Source organism: Acomys russatus, chromosome 32 (assembly GCF_903995435.1).
Source record: "Acomys russatus chromosome 32, mAcoRus1.1, whole genome shotgun sequence".
NCBI lineage: Eukaryota > Metazoa > Chordata > Mammalia > Rodentia > Muridae > Acomys > Acomys russatus.
Genome location: NC_067168.1, coordinates 8,502,245 through 8,524,327, shown reverse-complemented (window position 1 = coordinate 8,524,327; position 22,083 = coordinate 8,502,245). Strand labels below are relative to the sequence as shown.

At 42.5% G+C, this 22,083-nt stretch overlaps 1 protein-coding gene and 1 pseudogene across 1 annotated transcript in view; one reads left to right on the top strand and one right to left on the bottom strand.

Moving 5' to 3' along the window:
* Senp6 (SUMO specific peptidase 6) overlaps window positions 1-21,689 on the bottom strand; it is an 82,894-nt gene extending 61,205 nt beyond the window's left edge. The window contains exons 1-3 of the mRNA XM_051140589.1: window positions 21,358-21,689; window positions 2,651-2,744; window positions 272-329 (exon numbers count right to left, since the gene is read on the bottom strand). Coding sequence (XP_050996546.1) covers window positions 272-329; window positions 2,651-2,744; window positions 21,358-21,409 — 204 coding nt within the window. The 5' untranslated portion in view covers window positions 21,410-21,689. The remainder of the gene's footprint in view (window positions 1-271; window positions 330-2,650; window positions 2,745-21,357) is intronic.
* LOC127184288 (40S ribosomal protein S12-like) lies at window positions 14,730-15,063 on the top strand (annotated as a pseudogene).
* Window positions 21,690-22,083: the final 394 nt, after the last annotated feature.

Here is a 22,083-nt window from a genome sequence, read left to right as displayed (position 1 = left end):
TTTGTGTCTGGAATCAGAAAGGAGAGCAGTGGAGCTTACAGTAAAAACCACATAAATATTTTTCTTTAAAAATGACATAGCCTCAACTCTGTAGCCCTACTGGCCTGAACTTAGACCAAGCTGGCCTTGAACTTGTGGCAAACCTCCCTGCACTGATTGCTAAGTGCCAGGATTGCAAGGGACATATATATCACCATGCCCAAATTTTTTAAATAACTTTTTTAAGTACATAATGCAAAAGAAAAAAATATTTTTTTAAAGCAACACTTGCCTTTTTTCCTTTTGAGGTTTCAGAATCCTCCTCTTCTACACTGAGTAGATTTGCACCACTACACAGAAAATAAAGGAAGAGACCTTAGGCCACAGCGCAGTCCACACATTAGCACAGCTGCTTCATCTTCGCGGCTCATCGCCTGAGGCGATCAGCCAACTGCGCTGCAAAGTCTCAGCATTTAGGCTTTCCATAGGACAACTATATGTGTGCTCTGTATCTTTGCCACCGCAGCATGAAAATAACTTTTAACATTATACAGCTGTCTACTTTCCAACACAATCATGTACAAATTTAGGCAGTAAGCAACAAACTAATCTGTTGATCCCTACCTTAAATGAAGGTATGACCTTGTTTTTCAGGCTGTACTTTATATTTAGCCATGCTCAATAGTTTCTTTTAGAGAAGTTATAAAAGCAGGGTGCCATCGAGGATAGGGAAATTGGCTAAGAAAAAGAAAGCGATTCCAACGGCACTGCACAAGGGTGGTGTACAACCTTGGAGACAGCAACCTTCCTTCACTCAGCACACCTGACCATCACACTACAGTAAACAGCTCACCACCAACCTCAACATGATCAGAAAGTTGAAATCCGTGAGGACACAATGAATTGAAAAGTGTGATCTATGTCTGAGGTGCATAGGATGGCACCTTAATAGATCATTTAAAAAATATAATCCTGGTAAATCCTCCAGAACAGAAATAAAAAGTGTCTTTTAGATACTTCAAGCTATTTGTAATTAAAATTTAATGTTTTATTTCATGACTGTTATATATCAACATTGTTAATACAAAATTTTTCTTTCAAGCCAGGCAGAGCTCAAGGCCAGCCTAGTCTACAAAGTCAGTCCAGGGCAGCAAAAGCTACACAGAGAAACTCTGACTTGAAAAAGAAAAACCAAACCACCACCATCACCACCACCAACAACAATAACATATTCTACCAAAATGTCTGGAAGGTAAAATATCTTTGTTGCAATTTCACATTTAGTACCATTTTCCCAAAACTATTTAAATACCAAATATCTACTGGGAAAAAATTAAAAATAACTTCTTAAAAAAGGGCAAGATGACAATAAAACGCTGACTTCATTGAGATATATTTATCAATTCAAACCAAACTTCTCTTTCAAATAAAATTACCTCTAAAATACTGAAATACCTCAAATATTCAGTCAATATACTTGAATGATAACTTATGTAAAAATATCTTTTTAAAAAGCTGCAATTCTAGCCCTGGAGGCTAAGGAGGATAACTACAGGCTCAAGGCCATGCTCAGCTATACAGAGTGGGACCCTCTCCCAAAACAACTAGGAAGACAAACTTCTAAAAATACATTTACAGCAGGTGTAGTGGCACATGTCTTTAATTGCAGCAACTGGCAGGCAGATCTCTGTGAGTTAAGTTCAGGCCAGCCTGCTCTGGAGTTCCAGAACAGCCAGGATTGTTATACTGAGAAACCCTGTCTTGAAAAGCCAAAACTTAAAATTTATTTGGACAGTAGAAAAGAAGTCAATAAACCAAGAACTTAAAAACAGTATTGAAGCCGAGCATGGTGATGAACGCCTTTAATCCCAGTGCTGGCGAGGCAGAGGTAGGCAGAGCTCTGTGAGTTCGAAACCAGGCTGGTCTACAAAAAGCGAGTCAAGGAGAGCTAGGACTGTTACACAGAGAAACCGTGTCTTGAAAAACCAACAAACAAAAAACATCAAAAAAAAAAGTATTGATTTGCAACATGATTATCAGAGTATGCTGAAGTACTACTTTAATTCTCATTAAAGGTAGTGAACATACCCTGTGGAAGAGCACTTTCCTGGTTAAGGCCCTGAACTTGATCTTTAGCACTACCAAAACCCACAACAAAAGCCACACCTCTGCTGCAAAACCTCACACAGGGCTCATTCAAGTGCACTAACAAGTGTGACTGCTTTTACTTCTGCCTAGACAATGCCTACGTGTATCGTTTATACTGGCACTACTTTCCTTGTGGAAATCTTTTTTGAAGGTCAAAGTGGTGATCACAGGTTCACAAGTTTAAAAACAAAGAAAATGGAAGACTTAATTTTTCATACAAAATTCAGAGGCTTGATAAATTGTGGCTTTTCAAATTGTTTCCAGAAAAGGTTGACTTTTAAAAAGAAGAGGAAGAAGATTGCCTTTGTTTGAAAATTGTTGTCTAGTCATTTATCATTAGAAAACAGTACAAGCATATATTTTAAAGACTGAAAAATATAAGCAAAATTATTTACCAATAAACTATTACTTTATAGTTTCTTATTGTAAAAAATGTAATATTAAAAAACTTATCATAAAATATAAATTGATTTTCTAATGAAATGTTTCATTCTTATGAAATATCAGAGGAAAATATCCTTACTCTTTATCTGCATCTCCTTCACTTTCTTCTTCATGATCAAAGCTCCAATTACTTTTAAAGCCTCCATCTTTCTTAGATTCTGATCTAGCCAAAGCTGAAATAAAACAAACTGAAATAAGTACTCATTAATGTAACTATTTAATACAAAAAAGTGAACATTTTCCAAACTGTCCTAAATTTTGTTTTGGTTTGCTTTTGTTTTTTCGTTTTTCGAGACAGGGTTTTTCTGTGTAGCCTTGGCTGTCCTGGACTTGCTTTGTAGACCAGGCTGGCCTCAAACTCACAGAGATCCAACTGTCTCTGCCTCCTGAGTATTGGAATTAAAGGCGTGGGCTACCATGCCCAGCTCTCTCAATTTTTTTAATATTGATGCTTAAAAAAAAAAAAACAAACAACTCTTTCTCATAAACATATTATTTCCTCCAAGAGAAAGAATACATTAAAACTGGTTTGGTGTGTGTGAGTGCATGCATGTGAGCGTGGGTGTGTGTCTCTACTACAGAAACTTAAATTACTAAAACACAGTAAAACGGGGAGGGGCATGCATATATACATGAACTATAAAATCAGCTTAATCTCAATCTTTGATCACTGATTTTAGGAATTAATCTCTCTAGTTTACCTTTTTGCCTTTCATGAGAATTACATCCAAACCACTAACATTTTTGTTAGACTCAACCACTTCTGCCTTTCAACAGAAGAAAAACAAGACCATGTGTTGGCAAGATAGTTAATTTGATAACCAGAAAAGTCTAGATCACAATACTCAAGATTAGGAAGTACAGAAAAAAGTGGGAGGGGGAATTAATGAGGTTCAAAAGCTAGCATCTGGTCAAATATGGGGCATCAGAATCCGCGTGAAAGTCAGACCTCACTCTCCACTCAACTGTGGAGAATGTCCTGTCCATTGGCTAGATCTGGGTAGGGGTTTGATGTTTACTGCACATATTATCCTTGGTTGGTGCCATAGTTTGAGCAGAACCCCTGGGCCCAGATCCACTCATGATAATGATCTTCTTGTCCCCCTCATGGGGAGGCCCGATGGCACTCAGAGGAAGGATAGCAGGCTACGAAGAAGAGACTTGATACCCTATGAGCATACACAGGGGGAGGAGGCCCACCTCAGTCACAGTCATAGGGAAGGGGAGTAGAGTGAAAGCGGAAGGGAAGGAGGTATGGGAGGATACAAGGGATGGGATAACAATAGAGATGTAATATGAAAGAAATAATAATAATAATAATAATAATAATAATAATAATAATAATAATAATAATAATAATAATAATAATAAAGTTAGTATCTGTCCTAGGGCTACATGGCAAAAATATAATTTGTAAGAGTTTGTGCTAAGATTAAGTTTAAGGTCTTAGTGCTATGAAAGGTCAGACTGACCCAAAGGGCAGGAAAAAGGAAAATACAGCTAGTTATTTTAAAAAGTAACAGATATAACTGTAATAACCTACCCTTGGATCTAAACTTATTGAGTTCTGAGAACTAAAGTATATCTACAAGTCTGGTGGGGAAGTGGAAGCTCAGGGATGGACTGCTAGCCCACCAAGCTATAGACATGGGCTTCAATCTCCAGCACCATTAAAAACAAAACAAAACAAAACAGTAAAAAAAAAAAAAGTGTATCTACTAAGTGTATCAAACCATTGGCTTCAGCCCAGGATGACCATGAATGCAGCCCAACACAAAATTGTAAACTTACTTAAAATATTAAGAGATTTAAAAAACAAACAAACAAAAAAACAACTTTGTAACCTAATTTTTGGGTTTCAAGTATGACCTCTGTAGATGACAGTTTCAGGTTACAATGTCAAAGGGCTAGGCACCCATCTAAATGTTTGTGTCTCTCCAGAATTTAGATCCTCCCCCCTTCAACTTAAGGATAAATTTATTAGTTTTTTGTTTTTTTTTTTTTAAGGCAGGCAACCTATAAATCTTGGCATCTTCCTAGAGAAGAAAAGGTGGAGACAAGAAGGGAGAAAATGCTATGTTGCTGGAGTTAAGCCAGCATGTAGGTCAGTCACATGACAGAGAAGCAGCCAACTAGCAGGCAGGCAGGCTAAGAGAAACAATAAGGAAGTTTCAAGTCCAAGAAAAAGCATGCTTAGCTCTGGCTAGTGACCAAAAGAGACGGAAAAGGAAAAAGGTTACATCTTTCCATGTCAAGGGTCAGAAAGGCAGACTTTAGCTGAGTATCCTGAAAGATCAATCATAGGGATTATTCCAAATTCACATTTTTAAAATCCCACCTCAGGATAATAATGGTAAGAGTAGGAACTTTGATTCTGGATAGTTTGATTTGACTTTCCTGCCTCTAGCACTAAGAAATCCATCTAGAGCTGGGTGTGGTAGTGCATGTCAGCCATTCCAGCACTTGGGAGGCTGAAAGAGACGGAGGATCATAAACAAGTTCATGGCCAGTCTGGGCTACACAGTTTGAAGTCAGCCTCAGCTGCATAGTAAAAACCCCACCCCTAAAACTCAGCAAAGACAATTATGTAATCTGTGAAACTTTGCAATAGCACCCTAAAGAGACTAAGCAGAACACTCCTAACTACAACCCCTCAATTCCTAAGAGCTGATACAAGGATGGTCACACTCTAAGCACACAGGAGCCCATAATGAGAACAGCTTCCTTTGGTCTCAGATACCTGAGCTGACAAAAGGCCATGAGCATTTGGAAGCACTGCAATTAGACACACTTCTATAGCAGGCTGCCTTCTATACAATTTGGTCTGTAGCAAATTTGACTACCTTACTGTGACAAAAGTTTTAGTCTAATAAAATCTAGACTCTTCTGGGAAGACAGTTTCAATGAGAGGTTATCTAGATTAGTTGGCCTATGGGAGTATCTGGGGAGAATTGTCCTAATTGTGCTAACCGGAGTGGGGAGGACTCACACATCATAGACGCCACTGTTCCCTGCTCTGGGGTCCTGTACAGCCTAAGAGTAGAAAAAGCAAGCTGAGCATGTAAGCATGATTCATTCATTTTCTCTCTACTCTTAACTGGATGTGACTAGGTGTTTCAAGTTCCTGCTAGTCCTGATTGCCATGCAATGGTGGACTGTAATTTTATGAGCTATATTAAACCCTTTTCTCTCCTAAAGTGCTTTTGTTATGGTATTGTATAACAACAACTAGACACTATACTGGACACTTAGCAAGTATAAAGGAAAAGCTTAAACTGGTTCACTAAGATGCTCACGCTTTAAAAACACCAGAGGCTGGAGAGAAGGGTCGGTGGTTTAAAGTGCTTACTGAACAAGCAACCGTTGAGGGGCAGAATTAGGATCTCAGCATCCATTAACATACTGGGCACCCCTGCAACCCCGAGCTTGTAGGTGGGCAGAAACAGGGCTGCCGGGGCTTGCTGGCTTCTAACACGGATGAGAAAATGCAAGGCCAGGTTCAGGCAGAGACCCACCCCAAAGACCTCCAACGCCCTTTTCAAATCTCATGCACACCGGAGTGAACAGCCACATGCAGGTACAATACATACATACAAATGTATAAGTAAGAAAAAAATTAAACACAAACTACAGAACTGGTTATATATAACTTCCCAAATAAAGGATACATTTTCCTTAGAGAATTTTTCAAATAATGTTTTGTACACACTCTGAATTTCTTCAGAACAGGCTAGACTTGTTAATTCACCCCAAGGAAAAAGAAAAAAGAAAAAAATTAACAAAACCCTCAAATGGACAGTGAAGAAACCCAACATGCCGAAGGCTACATCAATAGTAATGTCTATTCATGGCATATAATCTTTCATTACAGTATGACCAAAAAAGCACCTCCCTTCTCTGCTGTTCTTCCCTAAAACTCTTAATGCCCATTTAATCATCAAGGACAATCAGACAAGTCCCCAAATGAGATACCAATAAAATACCAAACCAAAACTTCTTTTAAAAGAGATTAAGGGCTGGAGAGATGGCTCAGCGGTTAAGAGCACTGACTGCTCTTCCAGAGGTCCTGCATTCAATTCCCAGCAACCACATGGTGGCTCACAACCATGTGTGATGTGATATAGCGCCCTCTTCTGGAATGCAGGAGTACAGGCAGGCAGGGCACTATATAAATAATAATAAATAAATTTTTAAAAAAGAGAGAGATTTACCAAGAAGAGACTTGATACCCTATGAGCATATGAAGGGGGAGGAAGTCCCCCTCAGGCACAGTCATAGGAGAGGGGAGTAATAAAAGTATTAAAAGAGAGAGAGAGAGAGAGAGAGAGAGAGAGAGAGAGATTAAGAAACTGTCAGACACCTGAGTTAAGTAGACATAGTGATATGAGGTGAAGTCAGGAGGATCACTGTGAATTTGAGGCCGTCCAGGTCTACAAAGTCAGTTCCAAGCTAGCCGATGACTTGGAGAATTAGTCAGTCTGTCTTTGTGTCTTCTTTTCCCTTCTCTCCCTCCCACTGTCTTCCCTCTCCCTCAAAAAAAAAAAAAACAAAACCAAAAACCTTTACTTTGGCAAGAAAAAGAACATGTACAAGTTTAAATCCAGAGCAGTACTGAAAGGTGGCTGGTGGCTGGCTGTGGGTGTTCACAAGGGAGACCAACCTCTTGCTCTGCAGGAGACAATAGGAATGGGCCTGAGTACAAGATCTCACCAAAGTCTCCACATTGTGAAATCCTCTCTGAGAGCCTAAACTCAGAATATAGCTGAAAGAGCACTACCCAGAAGTGTAGGGTCAGCCTAGAAAGCATACAGAGGCTGACTGTGGCCCAAAGGGTCCATCTGAAGCTGGCAACAAACAGAACTTGGCACTGTCCATGTTCTACCCATGTAGCAGTGATATTTTAGGAATGCTTTCATAGATAAAAGATTGAGTGGAGAGCCACATGATATGGCTTAACCCCTGTGAGAAGTTGTAAAAGTGAAGGTTTCAATGGAGACCTAAGTATATTGGAGATGCCAGCACCATGAACATCCACCAACCAAAAGCTGTAGATAAGGACAGAGCTGGCTCAAGAAAAAGGTTGTGTGTGCAGTCAGCAGCAGACAGGGAGGGATGGGGCTATTTATAACCCAGCTGATTCTATCACTAGTTCCAGATGTAGGACATGAGCTGCAGGACTTGGTGTTTGCCCTGACAGATTTCAGTCTTGCTCTGATCTGACCTTTCCTTGCTATACACCCACGCACCTCTCTTTTAGAGTAGGAATATTTATTCTGTGCCATTGTATGTTGGAAGTGTGTAACTTTAAAAAGGAAAATTGTACAGGGAGTTGGTTGCCTGAGTATCAGAAGAGACAGTACGTACACTCTCCTATGGTGCTGGACTGCTAACGACTGTGGGGACTTTCAAAGAATGCACCATACATCATGAGAACCATAAGTCTATGGGAGCCAGGGACAAAGTATTACGATTTGAATGAAAATGTCTCCCATATGTCATGTGTTTGAATATTTGGTTTCTAGCACTGTTTGCAAAGGTTACAGAATCTTTAGGAGATGGGTCGCTAGGGGCAAATCTTTAAGTTACATAACCAGGCCCCACTTCCTGCTCACTCACTGCTTCCTCAATATGAAATCTCCCAGACTGTAAAACAGAGTAAGCCGCCCCCCCATCCTCCTGGCCTCATGCTCCGTCTGAGGCCCCCAGCTAAGGCCCACCTACTTTTCTTCTGCCCACTTATAGGCTTTAGCAATTTTATTAACCAATTAACTTTAAATTAGGTTTACACAAAGACCCGTGTGAGGAGATGTTGTGCTCTGCATAGCAACCAGATCTTGGGGGCCGTAATTAGCATTAAAATACATAGCACCAGACCAACACCCCCCCCCCCACAGCTGGGATTACAGATATGCATCAATGTGTAGACTTATGTGGTGTAGGATGTAACTGAGGGCCTCGTGCATTCTAAGCAGAAACTTACAATCCTCTAAAGTCCCTGAGTATTTACATGTCAACACACTGTTTTGAACAACACTGGTAATCATCAGTGGAAAAGTATAGCCACTGTACTCCTGTGAAATTAGGGTTAAAAAAGAAAATTAAGGAAAGATTTCCATAAAAAAACAAAATTGTAGCCTGGCATTGGTGGCACACACCTTTAATCTCAGCACTTGGGTGGCAGAAGCAGAGGGTTCTCTGTGGTCGAGGCCAGCCTCGAGGCCAGCCAGGACTATCATACAGAAAAGCTCTGTCTCAAAAACAAAAAACAAAAAACAACAACAACAACAAAAACCCCGACACACACAGAAAATTTTAACAAATTAAGTTTCTTCCAATAGTGGGAATCAAACCTAGACCCTGTGCATGCTAGGGAAGTACTCTAACACTAAGCTATCTCTCCAGATCAATACATTTTTTTTCTTTTACAATTCTATGTATTCTTCTACATGTCATCCCACCAAAAATGACAATGATGTAAGGAGGAAAAACAAAGGGGAGATGAAAGGTACAATAAAAATAGCTAAAGGGGGCTGCTCACAGTTAAGGTCCTGTCTGTCTGTCTGTCTGTCTGTCTGTCTGTCTCTCTCTCTCTCTCTCTCTCTCTCTCTCTCTCTCTCTCTCTCTCTCTCTCTCACACACACACACACACACACAGAAAAAAAAAAACAATTACATTAAGTGTGAATATTGTTTACATAAGAATGCATATGAATATATATGTATAATTGTAGCTCAGTGACACATGCATAGAGAATAAAGAAATGTATACCAGCTGCAGATCAGGGAACTGAGGCAAGAAGATTCTCATGAGTTCAAAACCAGCCTAGGCTATACAGCAAGGATCTGGTCCAGGCAAGGCTACATACATAGCAAGATCCTGGCTAGTGTAGAGGTGATGAAAATGGCATAGACTTTAAGAATAGCAATCTGAGGTGGTGCTGTCACTCTTTCTCAGAATTGTCAAGATTCCCAAAGGCAATTACTGTGGAGCCCCTGGCTCCCCCATGCAACTGTAAGCCCACTGTTGAAGATACTAGGCACCCAAAGATGCCTAGAGACTGCATGGGGGTAAGGGGGTATCCAGCCAGACACTTGAATGAAGCCAACATGGAATCTGAGTAGCCAAGCCAAGACAGAATCAGCCCTGTACTTATTTCAGGAAGCCTCCCAAAACCACTCAGCTGAGTCTTCCTCCATTCCCAAAGCTACGTAAATGTTTGCCTTTTGGTAAGCAGAACACTACTTTAAGACTAAGTTTCTGAACATATCCATGAGACTAACATAAAATTAGACTTCTCTATAGTCACAAAATACCCAATAGTCTCCTTCCAACCCAGCGATTGTTCACTTTCTTTGCCTGGATTTAGAAAATCCTCTTATCAGTTGTTGATCAAAGTAGACCTCAGGACTTGATATGTCATTTTTTAAATCTTCCCACCTACTCCACTCTACCCCAGGGCTGGAGATGGAACACAGGCTCTCATACATTCCAGGGAAAATCAATAGCTATATCCCTAGTCCTATTTTTCTTTATAATTCATAAACTTCTGAATTTGGAAACTTGGATTTCATTAAAAAATAAAAATGTCCCTTTCAAGTTTGAGGATTTCACTTATGTACTACATTCCAAGATGCCAGTGGACACAAGCCTGTAATGTGATACCTTTTGAAAGCTGATTACATAGATATCAGCACTGTGGATATAGCTTTTACAATTTGATATTGCTAACAAATCTGTCTTCAAATTTTTGATTCTTACTGTAGATTCTGACAAGCTTAGTACATGGCTGTTTTTCTCTCTTCCCTTTTCTTGTATTATAGCACACTCAGACTGACAGCATCAGTACTCTTGAATCTTGGGATTATTAAGTAAAACTACACACAAAAAATGTTATAGCACAACAATCAATCTTAACCAAGGCAAATATATAAAATATACAAAAATCATATTTAAAAAGACAGGAACAACTAGGCTTCGGGACACACAGAGTGACTTTGTCTCAGTGGGGGTGGGGGTGGGAGAGGAGCATCTAAGACTGTACAGAGAAGGTGCCTGCCAAGATTTCACCTTGCTATTCAGAATGTAGTGCAATTTAAAACCACGACGTGTTTATTGTTGGGATTTTACATTTGATGGGCTCAGGCCTTGTTTTCTTTTCTCTCGTTTGTTTTAGACCGTTTTCTTAATGTTTCTGGACTTAATATTGCCTTATTCTTTCTCTTAAGCCCGCCTCCGGCTACTTACCTGCTGCTTCTCTTCCGAGTGGCTGACTCACATGCTGACTTAATTCCAGCAACATAACTTGTTTTGAGGAAGGTCCAATTGTATTTTCAAATGCTAATTTCAGTTCCTTGAGATCTGGTTACTGCCATGATCATTGTTATGAATGTTGAACTATCTCCTGTAACCATGTGATGATAAGGAATGTTCCCCAATTATCCCTCATTGGCTAAATAAAGATGCATAAAGGCCTATGACTGGGTGGAAGAGAAGGACTGGAGGAGAAAGAAGAGGGTGCTGACCCTGATGGAGCAGAAGCAGACAGGAGCCAGGCATGGTGGCTCACATCTTTAATCCCAGAAGCAGATTTTGGGAGGCAGAAGCAGGTGGATCTCTTCTGAGTTCAAGGCCAACCTATCTATAAAGTGAGTCTAGGCCAGACAGGGCTGTTATACAGAGAAACCCTGTCTCAGGGAAAAAACAAAAACTGCCCTGTAAATCATCAGATTGGCTAGTGGTTTTTATGTAGTTTTTAAAGGTACTAGGATTAGAATAGCTCAATCTACCCAGCATAGTGCTTACAGTTTAAAAATAAATAATAGTTTATCTGTGTCAGTCACTGGTAAACCACCTGGTAAAGAAAACTACTGCCTTCCTAATATACTGTATTAACATAGAAAGAACAATTTGTCTTTCTACAACACTCTTGTCTCCCCCTTTCTTCTCTAGGTCTGGGTGGCCTCCTAAAGCCCAGCCTCCCTGACTTCCCTCATCAGTAAGAGATGAGGTCAGGAGAAACAGCCTTCTCGGTGAGCTTCAGTGAGACAGCTCTCTTTTGGGGGAATAATAAGGGCTATATAAACCTTGGGAAGTGGGTAGATTGATTGGTATAGTGAGAAATAGAAAATAAAATTATGGTTTCTTTCTGTCTTATAATCTGTAAACTGATATTTCATTTTGCCATTAACAAAATATATTGAATACTTGAGGAACTCAGGATATTCTGGGGGGTTTTTTGTTTGTTTGTTTGTTTTTTGTTTTTCGAGACAGGGTTTCTCTGTGTAAGCTTGGCTATCCTGGACCTGCTTTATAAACCAGGCTGGCCTCCAACTCACAGCGATCTACCTGCCTCTGCCTCCTGAGTGCTAGGATTAAAGGTGTGCGCCATCACCTCCCGGCTTATTCTGGTTCTTTAACCTAGAGCAAGCCAACCCCAGAAGATCAGAATTAGAGCTTGGGGCCCAACTGATAGCCATAGCTTTCTTCATCACGTTTCTTTTTTCCCCTAGTACGTTATTTACATTTTCCCTCTTTTTCTGCAACGCTCTGAAAGAGGGGCACTAATGGAAGGAGGAAATAGGGAGTTCTCCAGACACTTCACCAACGGAGATCCTGGATAACCCAACCGCCTGGCTAAGCTAAGCTTCATCCTTCCAGGCTGGCCCAGTGCACGATGGTGCCTAGGTACTCCAAGGGCAGAAACCAACCCAGGCCAGCTCTAAACCATGTGCTAAAAACTCCAAAATCTATCAACCAAAATAAACCTTTCTCTCTTTAAGTTGACTTTATTAGCATTTTGGCACTATGGCAGACAGCTGGTTAATCTACTCACACAAGTCATCCTTGTTTTACAACTGGGAAAGCCTAGACAAGATAAACTGTTAAGTAATCCAGCCAGGGGTGAGATCTCAGCATTCCGGCTGCTGAGCTCATATTCTAAATTCATTTCTAGTAAGAACCATTTTATACACAAGTATAATTCTACTCTCCTGCTTCATGTGAGCATATGAAATCAAGGAATAAACTTTATCACTTCGACGGGAATGAAAACAGAAAACAGCCCTACGTAAGGAATAAATAAGGAATGGCATCAGGATACAACTCCTAAAAGGGAATCAACCAGAGTGTAACCAGAGGGGTTAGAGAGATGGCTCAGAGGTTAAGAGCACTTCCAGAGGCCCTGAGTTCAATTCCCAGCAACCACACAGTAGCTCACAACCACCTATAATGTGATCTGATGCCCCTTCTGGCCTGCAGGTAGAGAACTGTATACATATTAAAAAACAAATAAATCTTTAAGAAAAAAAAAAGTATAACCAGACTTCTGGGCTCATGCCTACGATCCCAGCAATGGAAGCTGAGGCATGGTGACATAAAATGCCTATCAGTTAGCAGGCAGGTTGGGCTACATACTGACTTCTAGGTCAATCTAAGCTATATACAACATATACGAAGAAGACAAAGAAAAGCAAGACTAAACAAAGAACCTTGAAATATGTTTCTGAGTAAACTAAAGTTAAGGGCCTCACTCACAATCCTTGGAAAGATAGGCTATGTTTGAGTTCAACAGATAGTGAAAATCTGCTGTCTCTGATACTCCCAAAGTGACTGGGTTCTAAACTAAATTCATATATTAAAAAGTATGGCTAGGCATACTGAAACACTTCTCATTAGAGACAGAAGTATTTTGCTGGTTTATTAGACTACAAGGGAGGAGATGGAAGGCAGCTCAGTGATCTGACTACCATCAAGTTGTCCTCTGGCCTATACACTAAATAAATAAATGTGACTAAAAATTTAGAAGATTAAAAACAAGTCTTTCATTATCATGTGCTTCAACCTAGGATGCGTTTTCTCCTCACACCTCTTAGAAAGGGACAACTAGGCATAGAGCACCCTAGTAGGAGGATTGCTGCCAAGTTCCAGAAGAAAGGGAAGGCAGAAAAGTTACCATATTTTTGGAGCATATAAGATGACTGAGCATATAAGACAACCCCCAACTTTTCCAATTAAATATAGTTTGGAATACGCTTGACATATAAGACTGCCCCTCTTCCAATGCACACCCTGTGCAGCAAACTCAGGCATATATCTGTTTGCAGGCAGGGCACAGACAGTGGGCACTTTATTAAATGCCAGCAGACAGCCAGTGGCAGCCTACACTGCCCCTTTAAGACATGCTCCACACTCAACCTGAAGACTAGCAGCCCTCCGGGTAGAATGGGTGGGTTCTGGTGGAGAGCAAATCGATGGTCAAGTTCTCCTCGAGGTACAGGAAGATGTGTACAGCTTGCTCCTTCCTGCACAAGTGGGGTATGGGCTGCGGCCCCCTCACTACATATGCACTGGACGTATGAGGACAGGGGAAGTAAGCTGCAGGTAAGTAAGTACCTGGCGCATTAGACAACTTCCAACTTCAGCACTGTTTTTTCGTGAGGGGTAGGTTTAAAAAGTCATTTTGTACTCCGGCAAATATGGTATTTTAAGGAGGAAAAAAAGGAGATTGGTAAAATGACTGGTAACTTGCTGTGGCAGTAGCATGAAGACCAGAGCTCAGATACACCTCCCATATAAACTGTCAAGTGCAGACTGGGATGTAGCTCACTTAGCAGTCAGCACATAGGAAGCACTGGGTTTGCACCCTAAGGCCATATAAACTAGATGCTGGTGTACACCAGCAATCACAACACAAAGGTAGAGGTGGCAGGACCAAAAGTTGAAAGTCATCTCCCACAGGAAGCCTAAGGCCAACACCAAGGGAAGACATAAGCACTATCTACTTACTGATGTACCTTACATTTATAAAACATGAACATTCAGCTGTAACACAGCACGCATTCTTTTCAAGTACATTCCCAAGATAGAATACATTATGCGGGATAAAATACATCTCAAGAAGTTTTTAATTGAAATTATGTAAAGGATGTTCTGCAGCTACGAATCAATTAAATTAGAAAGCAGTAACGCTGTATGTAACCGCTCATGCCTCTATGCTCATTACTGGGAGGAAGAAACAGGAAGATCCCAGAGGGGATTTGCCAAGTCATTTGAATCACAAGCTCCAAGTTCAGTGAGATTCTGGACTTAAAACATGGTAGAACTGTTCTCCAATGCTCAGGTTCATCCAAGATTTAGCTTCCCGAGTCCGGTCCAGGAAGGCACTGCTGCGAGAGGCTTAATGGACAATAGTACTGCTTTACAAGAGATTATGAAGACCTCTCTCGTCCATAGTGGCTTAGTACGTGGAATTTGTGAAGCTGCCAAAGCCTTGGACAAGCCCCAAGGTTATCTCTGTGTTGGCATCCAACTGTGATAAGCCTATGTATGTCAAGTTGGTGGAAGCACTTTGTATTGAGAATAAAATCAATCTAATTAAGATTGATGACAAGAAATGGGTAATGGTTGGATACAGTTGTGTAATGCTTAAGAACTACAGCAAAGAATCTCAGGCAAAAGAGATCACCAGAAAGTACTTCAAGTGCAAGAAATGAACAATCTTTGGCTAATTACAATAAATAAGTAAATAAATAAATAAATAAGGTAGAGGGCAGGTGAGAAGACTCAGGACAAGCATGAAAAACTGTCCCACATAAAGCCAGTGCTGTGCTGTAAAATCCCAGCTTCTCTACAGGCAGGCAGGCAGGAAGGCCAGTTCTCAGAATTCACAGGCCAGCTAGCCTGGTCTATGCTGTGGCAAACAACAACAACAGACCATGTCTCACAGCATAAGGCAAGGACTGCTATCTGAAGCTGTCCCTGGCTTCCACAGTACACTGTGGCGAGTAGATCCTCACATCTGCAGAGATAAGCACAAGCACATACATGCATCACAAAGAAAGAAAGAGAAGAAAGAAAGAAAGAAAGGAAGGAAGGAAGAGAAGAAATGGAAGGGAGAAATGGAAGGAAGGAAGGAGAGAAAAAAAAACAGGCATCTAAGAAATTGAAGAGAGGGCTCTGCAGTTAAGAAAACTTATTCTTGCAGAGGACTTGGGTTCAATTCCCAGCACTCCCAGGGCAGCTAATAACCTTCTAACCTCCAGGTCCAGGGAACCCACCATCTCTTCTGACTTATGCAGGTTCCCGCATGTATGTGGTACACATACATGTTCAGGCACATACGCATAAAATAAAACAAGCTGGGTAAAGTGGCACTGGCCTATAATCCCAGCACTTGGGGAAGCAAAGGAGAGCAAATTTCTGTGAATTCAAGGCCAGTCTGGTCTACAAAGTCCAGGACAGCCAAGACTACACAGTCATTATCTTGTCCTGAAAAAAGATAAAATAAAATAAACACTTAAATATTTGCAAAAAGGTAGAGAGTAATAGAAGACACTTTGACCTCTGGTCTCCACATACACAGGCAGGAGAAACCCATGCTTGCTTGCTTGCATGCACGTCCATGTGCTCATATATTTTCTCCCTCCCCCGCCCCCCCACCCCCCCACACTAAATGGGAGAAACTAATAGAGAAAGCAAATAGATAAAAGTAAACATATTACATAGATAGACAAATGTGAGAGAAAACAGATTTGTTAGGCTCCACAGAAAGAGAAGAGAGAGAATATCAAAAGTGCAGGAGAATAAGCAAGTTATAATTGCCCAGCACAGCAATCATCTCCCAGCTGGTTCCCCTAATGCTCTTCCATCCCTCTAAAGCTGTCTCCACATGGGAGTCAAAGATCTCTTTGGAAGCATACTTGATGATGTCACCAACAGCCTCACCTTGCACCATTCCTGTTGGCACTGTTTTCATTCCCTGAAACATGCATGCTCCTTCTATTTTTACATCTCTTCCTGGAAAGCTCTACCTCTCCACTATTCCTTCTCCTATTTATCCTTTAAAGCACTCTGACAGATAAAGTTCTTATTGTAAATAACTCCTTTGTTATACCTAACAGTTACAATTTTCTAAGTGTGATTATGATTATTTAGTCTCCTTACTATTCAGAAGATCCAAGAAACCACTATGGTCCTCTGTGTAGTGATCACAGCAATTGTTATTCTTAAATACACGCTGAATAAACGGAGAAATCTGCTGAAATTATCACAAGTGAAAAAGGGCTGTGTGACATCAGTATATGAACAGATGTAAAATAAACAGTCAAAGCCGGAAAAAAGGAAAAGAAAATTCAACACGGGTGCAATACGGAGGGTCCAATAAATAGTAGCCACTTCCTCTAGAGAAGTCACAAAAGAACAATTAGAAACCCTTAATAGTTAAAATATGTTCTAGAGCAAAGATATCAAACTTTCATTTGAATCTTGGGACCCAGCAGAGCATTACTTCCCTTCTCAGTCTCAGTAAGTGGCATTACTTCCCAGTACCTCCAGGGTACCTCAAAGAATGATCCTGAAGTCTTCCTTTCCTTTCATCTAAAGTGGGCACTGTATGAGTAGACACTACAAACTCTATACCAAACCATCTCCAATCCACTGACTCTGTTTTCCAATTTCCAAGCCAGACTTGCTTCTATCAAGATTGCTACATGTTTTGTTTTGAATACATCTCCTTTTTATTTTTGCACTTTTGTTAATTTATTGCAGACAGGGAAGCCAAAATGACCTAAAAAAAAAAAAAAAAAAAAGACAGCCTCATGTATCCCATAGGGATGACCTTGAACTTTTGATTCTCCTGCTTCCATTTCGCTTCTACTGGGATTTCAGGAGTTCATACCATGCTAAGGATCAAACCGAAGGCATTGTGCAGGCTAGGCAGGCACTCTGCTACTGAGCAACTACTACAGACTTATGGATGTGTAAATTTTATCAGCTAATGTTTTTTTTGCCACGAGTTCTCCAATGGCTTCCTACTACTTAGAATGAGACATGATTACAATCCTGGACCACAGAGCTTCTATACATTCTCCTCTGCTTGCTGTTTTTTAAACAACAAAAGCACATGCCACGGCTAAGGCTTCATCATGAGCACCTCATGATTAAGGTGTTTACTCAGCATCGTTTCTTTAAGGACACCTCTGTCCCCCTCCCTCCCTCCCTCCCTTGTTTGTGTGAGTGTCAGTGAGAGTGAGAGTGAGAGAGAGAGAGAGAGAGAAAGAGAGGAAGAGAGAGAGTGTGTGTGTGTTTTCAGATAGGGTTTCTCTGTGTAGCCCTGGATGTCTTGGAACTCATTCTGTAGATCAGCCTTCCTTGCTTCCCAAGTGCTGGGAGTAAAGGTATATGCTCCTGTCCACCAGCTGGCAGGGGCACCTTTCTCTCATTTTATTTCATTCATTCATTCACTCACTCATTTAATATATGAGCACTGTATCTGCATGTATTCCAACATGCCAGAAGAGGGCATCAAATCACATTATAGATGGTTATGAGCCACCATGTGGTTGCTGGGAATTGAACTCAGGACCTCTGCAAGAGTGGGTGGTGCTCTTAACCACTGAGCCATCTCTCCAGCCCCTAAGGACACTTTCCTTAACTTGAAAACCATAAAATAAAATTTCCATCATTGCTCCCTATGCTTCTTCTACAACCTTCTATCACATTGTAAATACCTAGTTTATTTATTAACAGCAAATATGTGCCAGGTATAAAAATATTACAGTATTGGGAGGCAGAGGCGGATAGATCTCTGTAAGTTTTATGGCCAGCCTAGTCTACAGAGTGAGCTCCAGTACAGCCAGAGCCATACAGAGAAATCCTGTCTTGAAAAACGAGGGGAAAAAAAGAAAGCAAGAAAGGAAAGAAAGAATGAATGAATGTAACAGTAAGCCGGGCATGGTAGCACACGCCTTTAATCTCAACACTGAGGAGGCAGAGGCAGGTAGATCTTTCTGAGTTGAGGCCAGCTGTGTCTACAAAGAGAATTCCAGGACACTCAGAACACAGATAAACCCTGTCTTAAAAAACCAAAAAGGAAAAAAGAAAAAAAAAGTGACAGTAAAACTACAAGCGAACTGATTCCACACACTTTGTATTTCCATAGGGCTGAAAAGCAGAAAGAAATCCCTTGATTATTTGTTAAGAAAAATAAGACAGTATTTCCATGTACTCTTGTGCAGATTCATGAGCACAAGTGGTAAGACAGTTTGTCAAGTTTGAACAAATCTCAGTAATCTGATGGAAGTTTTGAAAACTAAGGATAAGAGCCAGGCGTAGTGGCGCACGCCTTTAATCCCAGCACTCGGGAGGCAGAGGCAGGCGGATCGCTGTGAGTTCGAGGCCAGCCTGGTCTACAAAGACAGAGAAATCCTGTCTCGAAAAACCAAAAAAAAAAAAAAAAAAAAAAAAAAAAAAAAAAGAAAGAAAGAAAGAAAGAAAGAAAACTAAGGATAAGACTGTTGCAAATGCAGTTTTGGAGAACTGGAGAGATGGCTCAGAGGTTAAGAGCACTGATTGCTCTTCTAGAGGTCCTGAGTTCAATTCCCAGCAACCACATGATGGCTCACAACCATCTATAATCTCATCTGATGCCCTCTTCCAGCCTGCAGGTGTACATGCAGACAGAGGCCTGTATACATAATAATGAGTAAACTTTTTAAAATGCAGTGCTGCTGTTGTGTTGTTGACAGTGTCTTCCACTAAAATAACACTCTATGAAGGCAGTGACTTTGAGTATTTCATTCACCATTTTATTCCAACCAACAGCCTAGGCTACTAAAAATATTTGATGAGTTAAGAAAAACCTACTTCCGTTTTTTCAAAACTATGGCCAGAGAAAACCACAGTGTAAATATAGGGATCTTTAAAATAAAATATTAAACCTAGAGGCTGGAGAGATGGCTCATAGGTTAAGACTACTCGCTGCTCTTGCAAATTCTGTTCCCTGTACCTAAATAGTGGCTCACAAGCGCCCTTAATTCGAGTTCCAGGTGACTGGATGGCCTCTTTTGACTTTGTGGTCACAATGCTTGTACATGTAGCACATGTATGCAGGCAAAGACTCACATACAAAAAAATAAAAGTTTAAAAGAAAGGTTTAAAAAATAATAAATCCTAAAACCATCATTACTTATAATCCTAGTGCTGAGAAGCTGAGGCAGGAGGATTTCCACAAGTTCAAGGCTGGCCTGGTCTACATAATGGGACCCTGTCTCAAATTTAAACAAATAAAATACCCTACTGAATAAGACAGGAGGAAACTTAATTTGCATACATTTACAGACACCTAAGTTATAATAAACTTAAAGCAATGGACAATCACCCTGACTCTGTTAGCGATGGCTTTGTGCTTGTTTTATCCTTTTATTATCCACTCAGAATTTAAAGTGAACCTGAAGCCCATGGAAGCTCAAAATGTACAAAAGCCTACAAGTATAATCATCTTCCTGGTGACTATGAACCCCAGAAAGCCATCTGGTAAATTTCCAAACAAAAAACCAACACACACAGGAATGAATACCTGCAACAGGAATTGCTCTTCTCCTGGCCTGTTGGCAGGTCACCTCCTGTGGTCAAACTAGTGTGGAGGTAATATGAAATGAAGTCAGGAAAATGCACGCGCTTTCTTTATCTTGTAAGGAAAATCATAGAAAGCTTTCATCGCTTTTTATATAAAGTCTGGCTTACAAGCAAGGTAAGTTCTCCCCTCCCACTTTTCTATTCTCAAGTACAAATAAAGAAAATTACTTTTCCTCCTCTCTTAGTCTCCACAAGCCTTCAAAGAGTAAACAAGGCATAAGCCATCCTCCTATAGAACTTGTTACCACTAAGGTGCTTTCTTAACTTCAAACTATATTTTCTTAATTCAGTAATGTGTCTAACTCATTTCTTAAAGCATGGCCTGAATATGTTTCGTGGGGGGTGGGGGGGAGAGGGGGAACCTGCAGATTACCCCAAAGATTAATTATTCTTAACAAGCACTGAATGCAAACTCATTTTCCTAAATATATTTATAAACTCAATTACCAGACAAAGTCGTGAGAACGTTCATGTTCCTGGACGAAAACTGCAATTAAATGTAGCTGTATTACGGAGGTCCCTATACAGTCACAGGCAAATACCAGTACCGTATCCCATTTACCACCCCAAACCAAAACATACCTTTCAGCCGCCTTAAGTCCACCAACTGAAATAGTTAACTCTGCTTCACAAGCGACTGAAAAAATGGAAAAACCCTAACTCTTTTAGCTGCCCTGGCTTACCCCAAACCCATACTGCGAAGCTCATTCTCTCTTTTCATAGAAGTTGTCTTACAAAGTATAACCAAACACATCCTCCTTTAAGAGCTATATCAGGCACCGCCGGGTCTAACCTGCAGCCCAATGGCCGCGACCAGCCTGGGAGCTTTCCACCCGAAGGGGCCGTGAAACGACAACTACCCTCTCTCCCAGCCTACTTGGATCGGCCAAATCCAACCAAGCTTGGAGGCCTGAAACTTTCCACGCCACGCTAAAAGCAAGCCCCGAACGCAGTCCGCTCTCACCCACTAAGACAACCATAGGAAACATGGACGCGGGTGGTGGTGGTGGTGGGGGACGACTAGCCCGAGCCTTTCGGCTGCGTGCCCCCCTCGCAGGCCGCCCCGGGGCCTCGGCTCGCCCTGCGCCGCCACCACTGCGCCGCACCGCCTCGCGCCGGGCCTGCCCGAGCCCTTGCCCGGACGGACCCGAAGCCGGCGCGTTCCCTGCCCGCCACCCAGCGTCAGGACCCCCGCGGCCTCCAGCCCACTCCGAGCACACAGCAAGAGTATCCATCGCCGCCCCGGGGCTGGGGAGGGGAGGACCCCTCCCCAGTGTGGCGAATCTCCCACCCCCCCAACCCCCACCCTCCCGGGGTGGGGGGGAGAGAAGGAGGACGGGGGCGGGGGAGGGGCAGGGGAGACACGAACATACCTTCCAGAAAAGTAACCTCCCCAGCGCTGCCACCGCTCTTGCCCGCCGCCATCTTCCTCCTCCCACGCCGCCTCCTTCTTACTCCATGGCCGGCGCCGCCGCGGTGCTCGCGGGGAACAGGGGCCGCGCGGCGGGTGGGTAGCAGCCGCAGGGTGGCGGGGGCTGTGGGGCTCCGACGGTCCGCGAGCGGCGCCTCCCCGCCGGCCGGGCCTCACACAAAAGCGGGGCCGCCGGCGCGCCCAGGCCCTGACGGGAAGCACTGAGAGGCCCGGGGCCTGGGCTGGCTTCTCCTCGGGCTCCGACCGGGAACGGTGAGCGGAGGCGGAGGAAGAGGAGGAAGAGGAGGAGGCGCTTCCCGGGCCCGACTCCCCCTCGGCACAGCACGGCCCGCACCGGCGTCCGAGAAAGCTCCTCTCCGCCGCCCGCCCCGGGAGGACGGAGACCGAGGCGAACGCTCACACGCCTCCTGCGTCCCGGGCCGTAAAATGGCCGCAGCGCCGCGCCGAGCCGAGCAAGGCGAAGGGCTCCGCGACCGTCAGGCGCCCGCGACCCCCTCGCTGCTCCAGCACTGGCCGCCGCCGCTCGCCCGCCTCCTCCGCCGCCGCTCGCCCGCCTCCTCCGCCGCCGCTCGCCCGCCCACCCCGCCCAGGCGTCAGAGCCTCAGCCCAGGCCTCGGAGGCTGTCCATGTGGACGGGGGTGGGTCTCCGCCACGGCAGCCCCGCCGC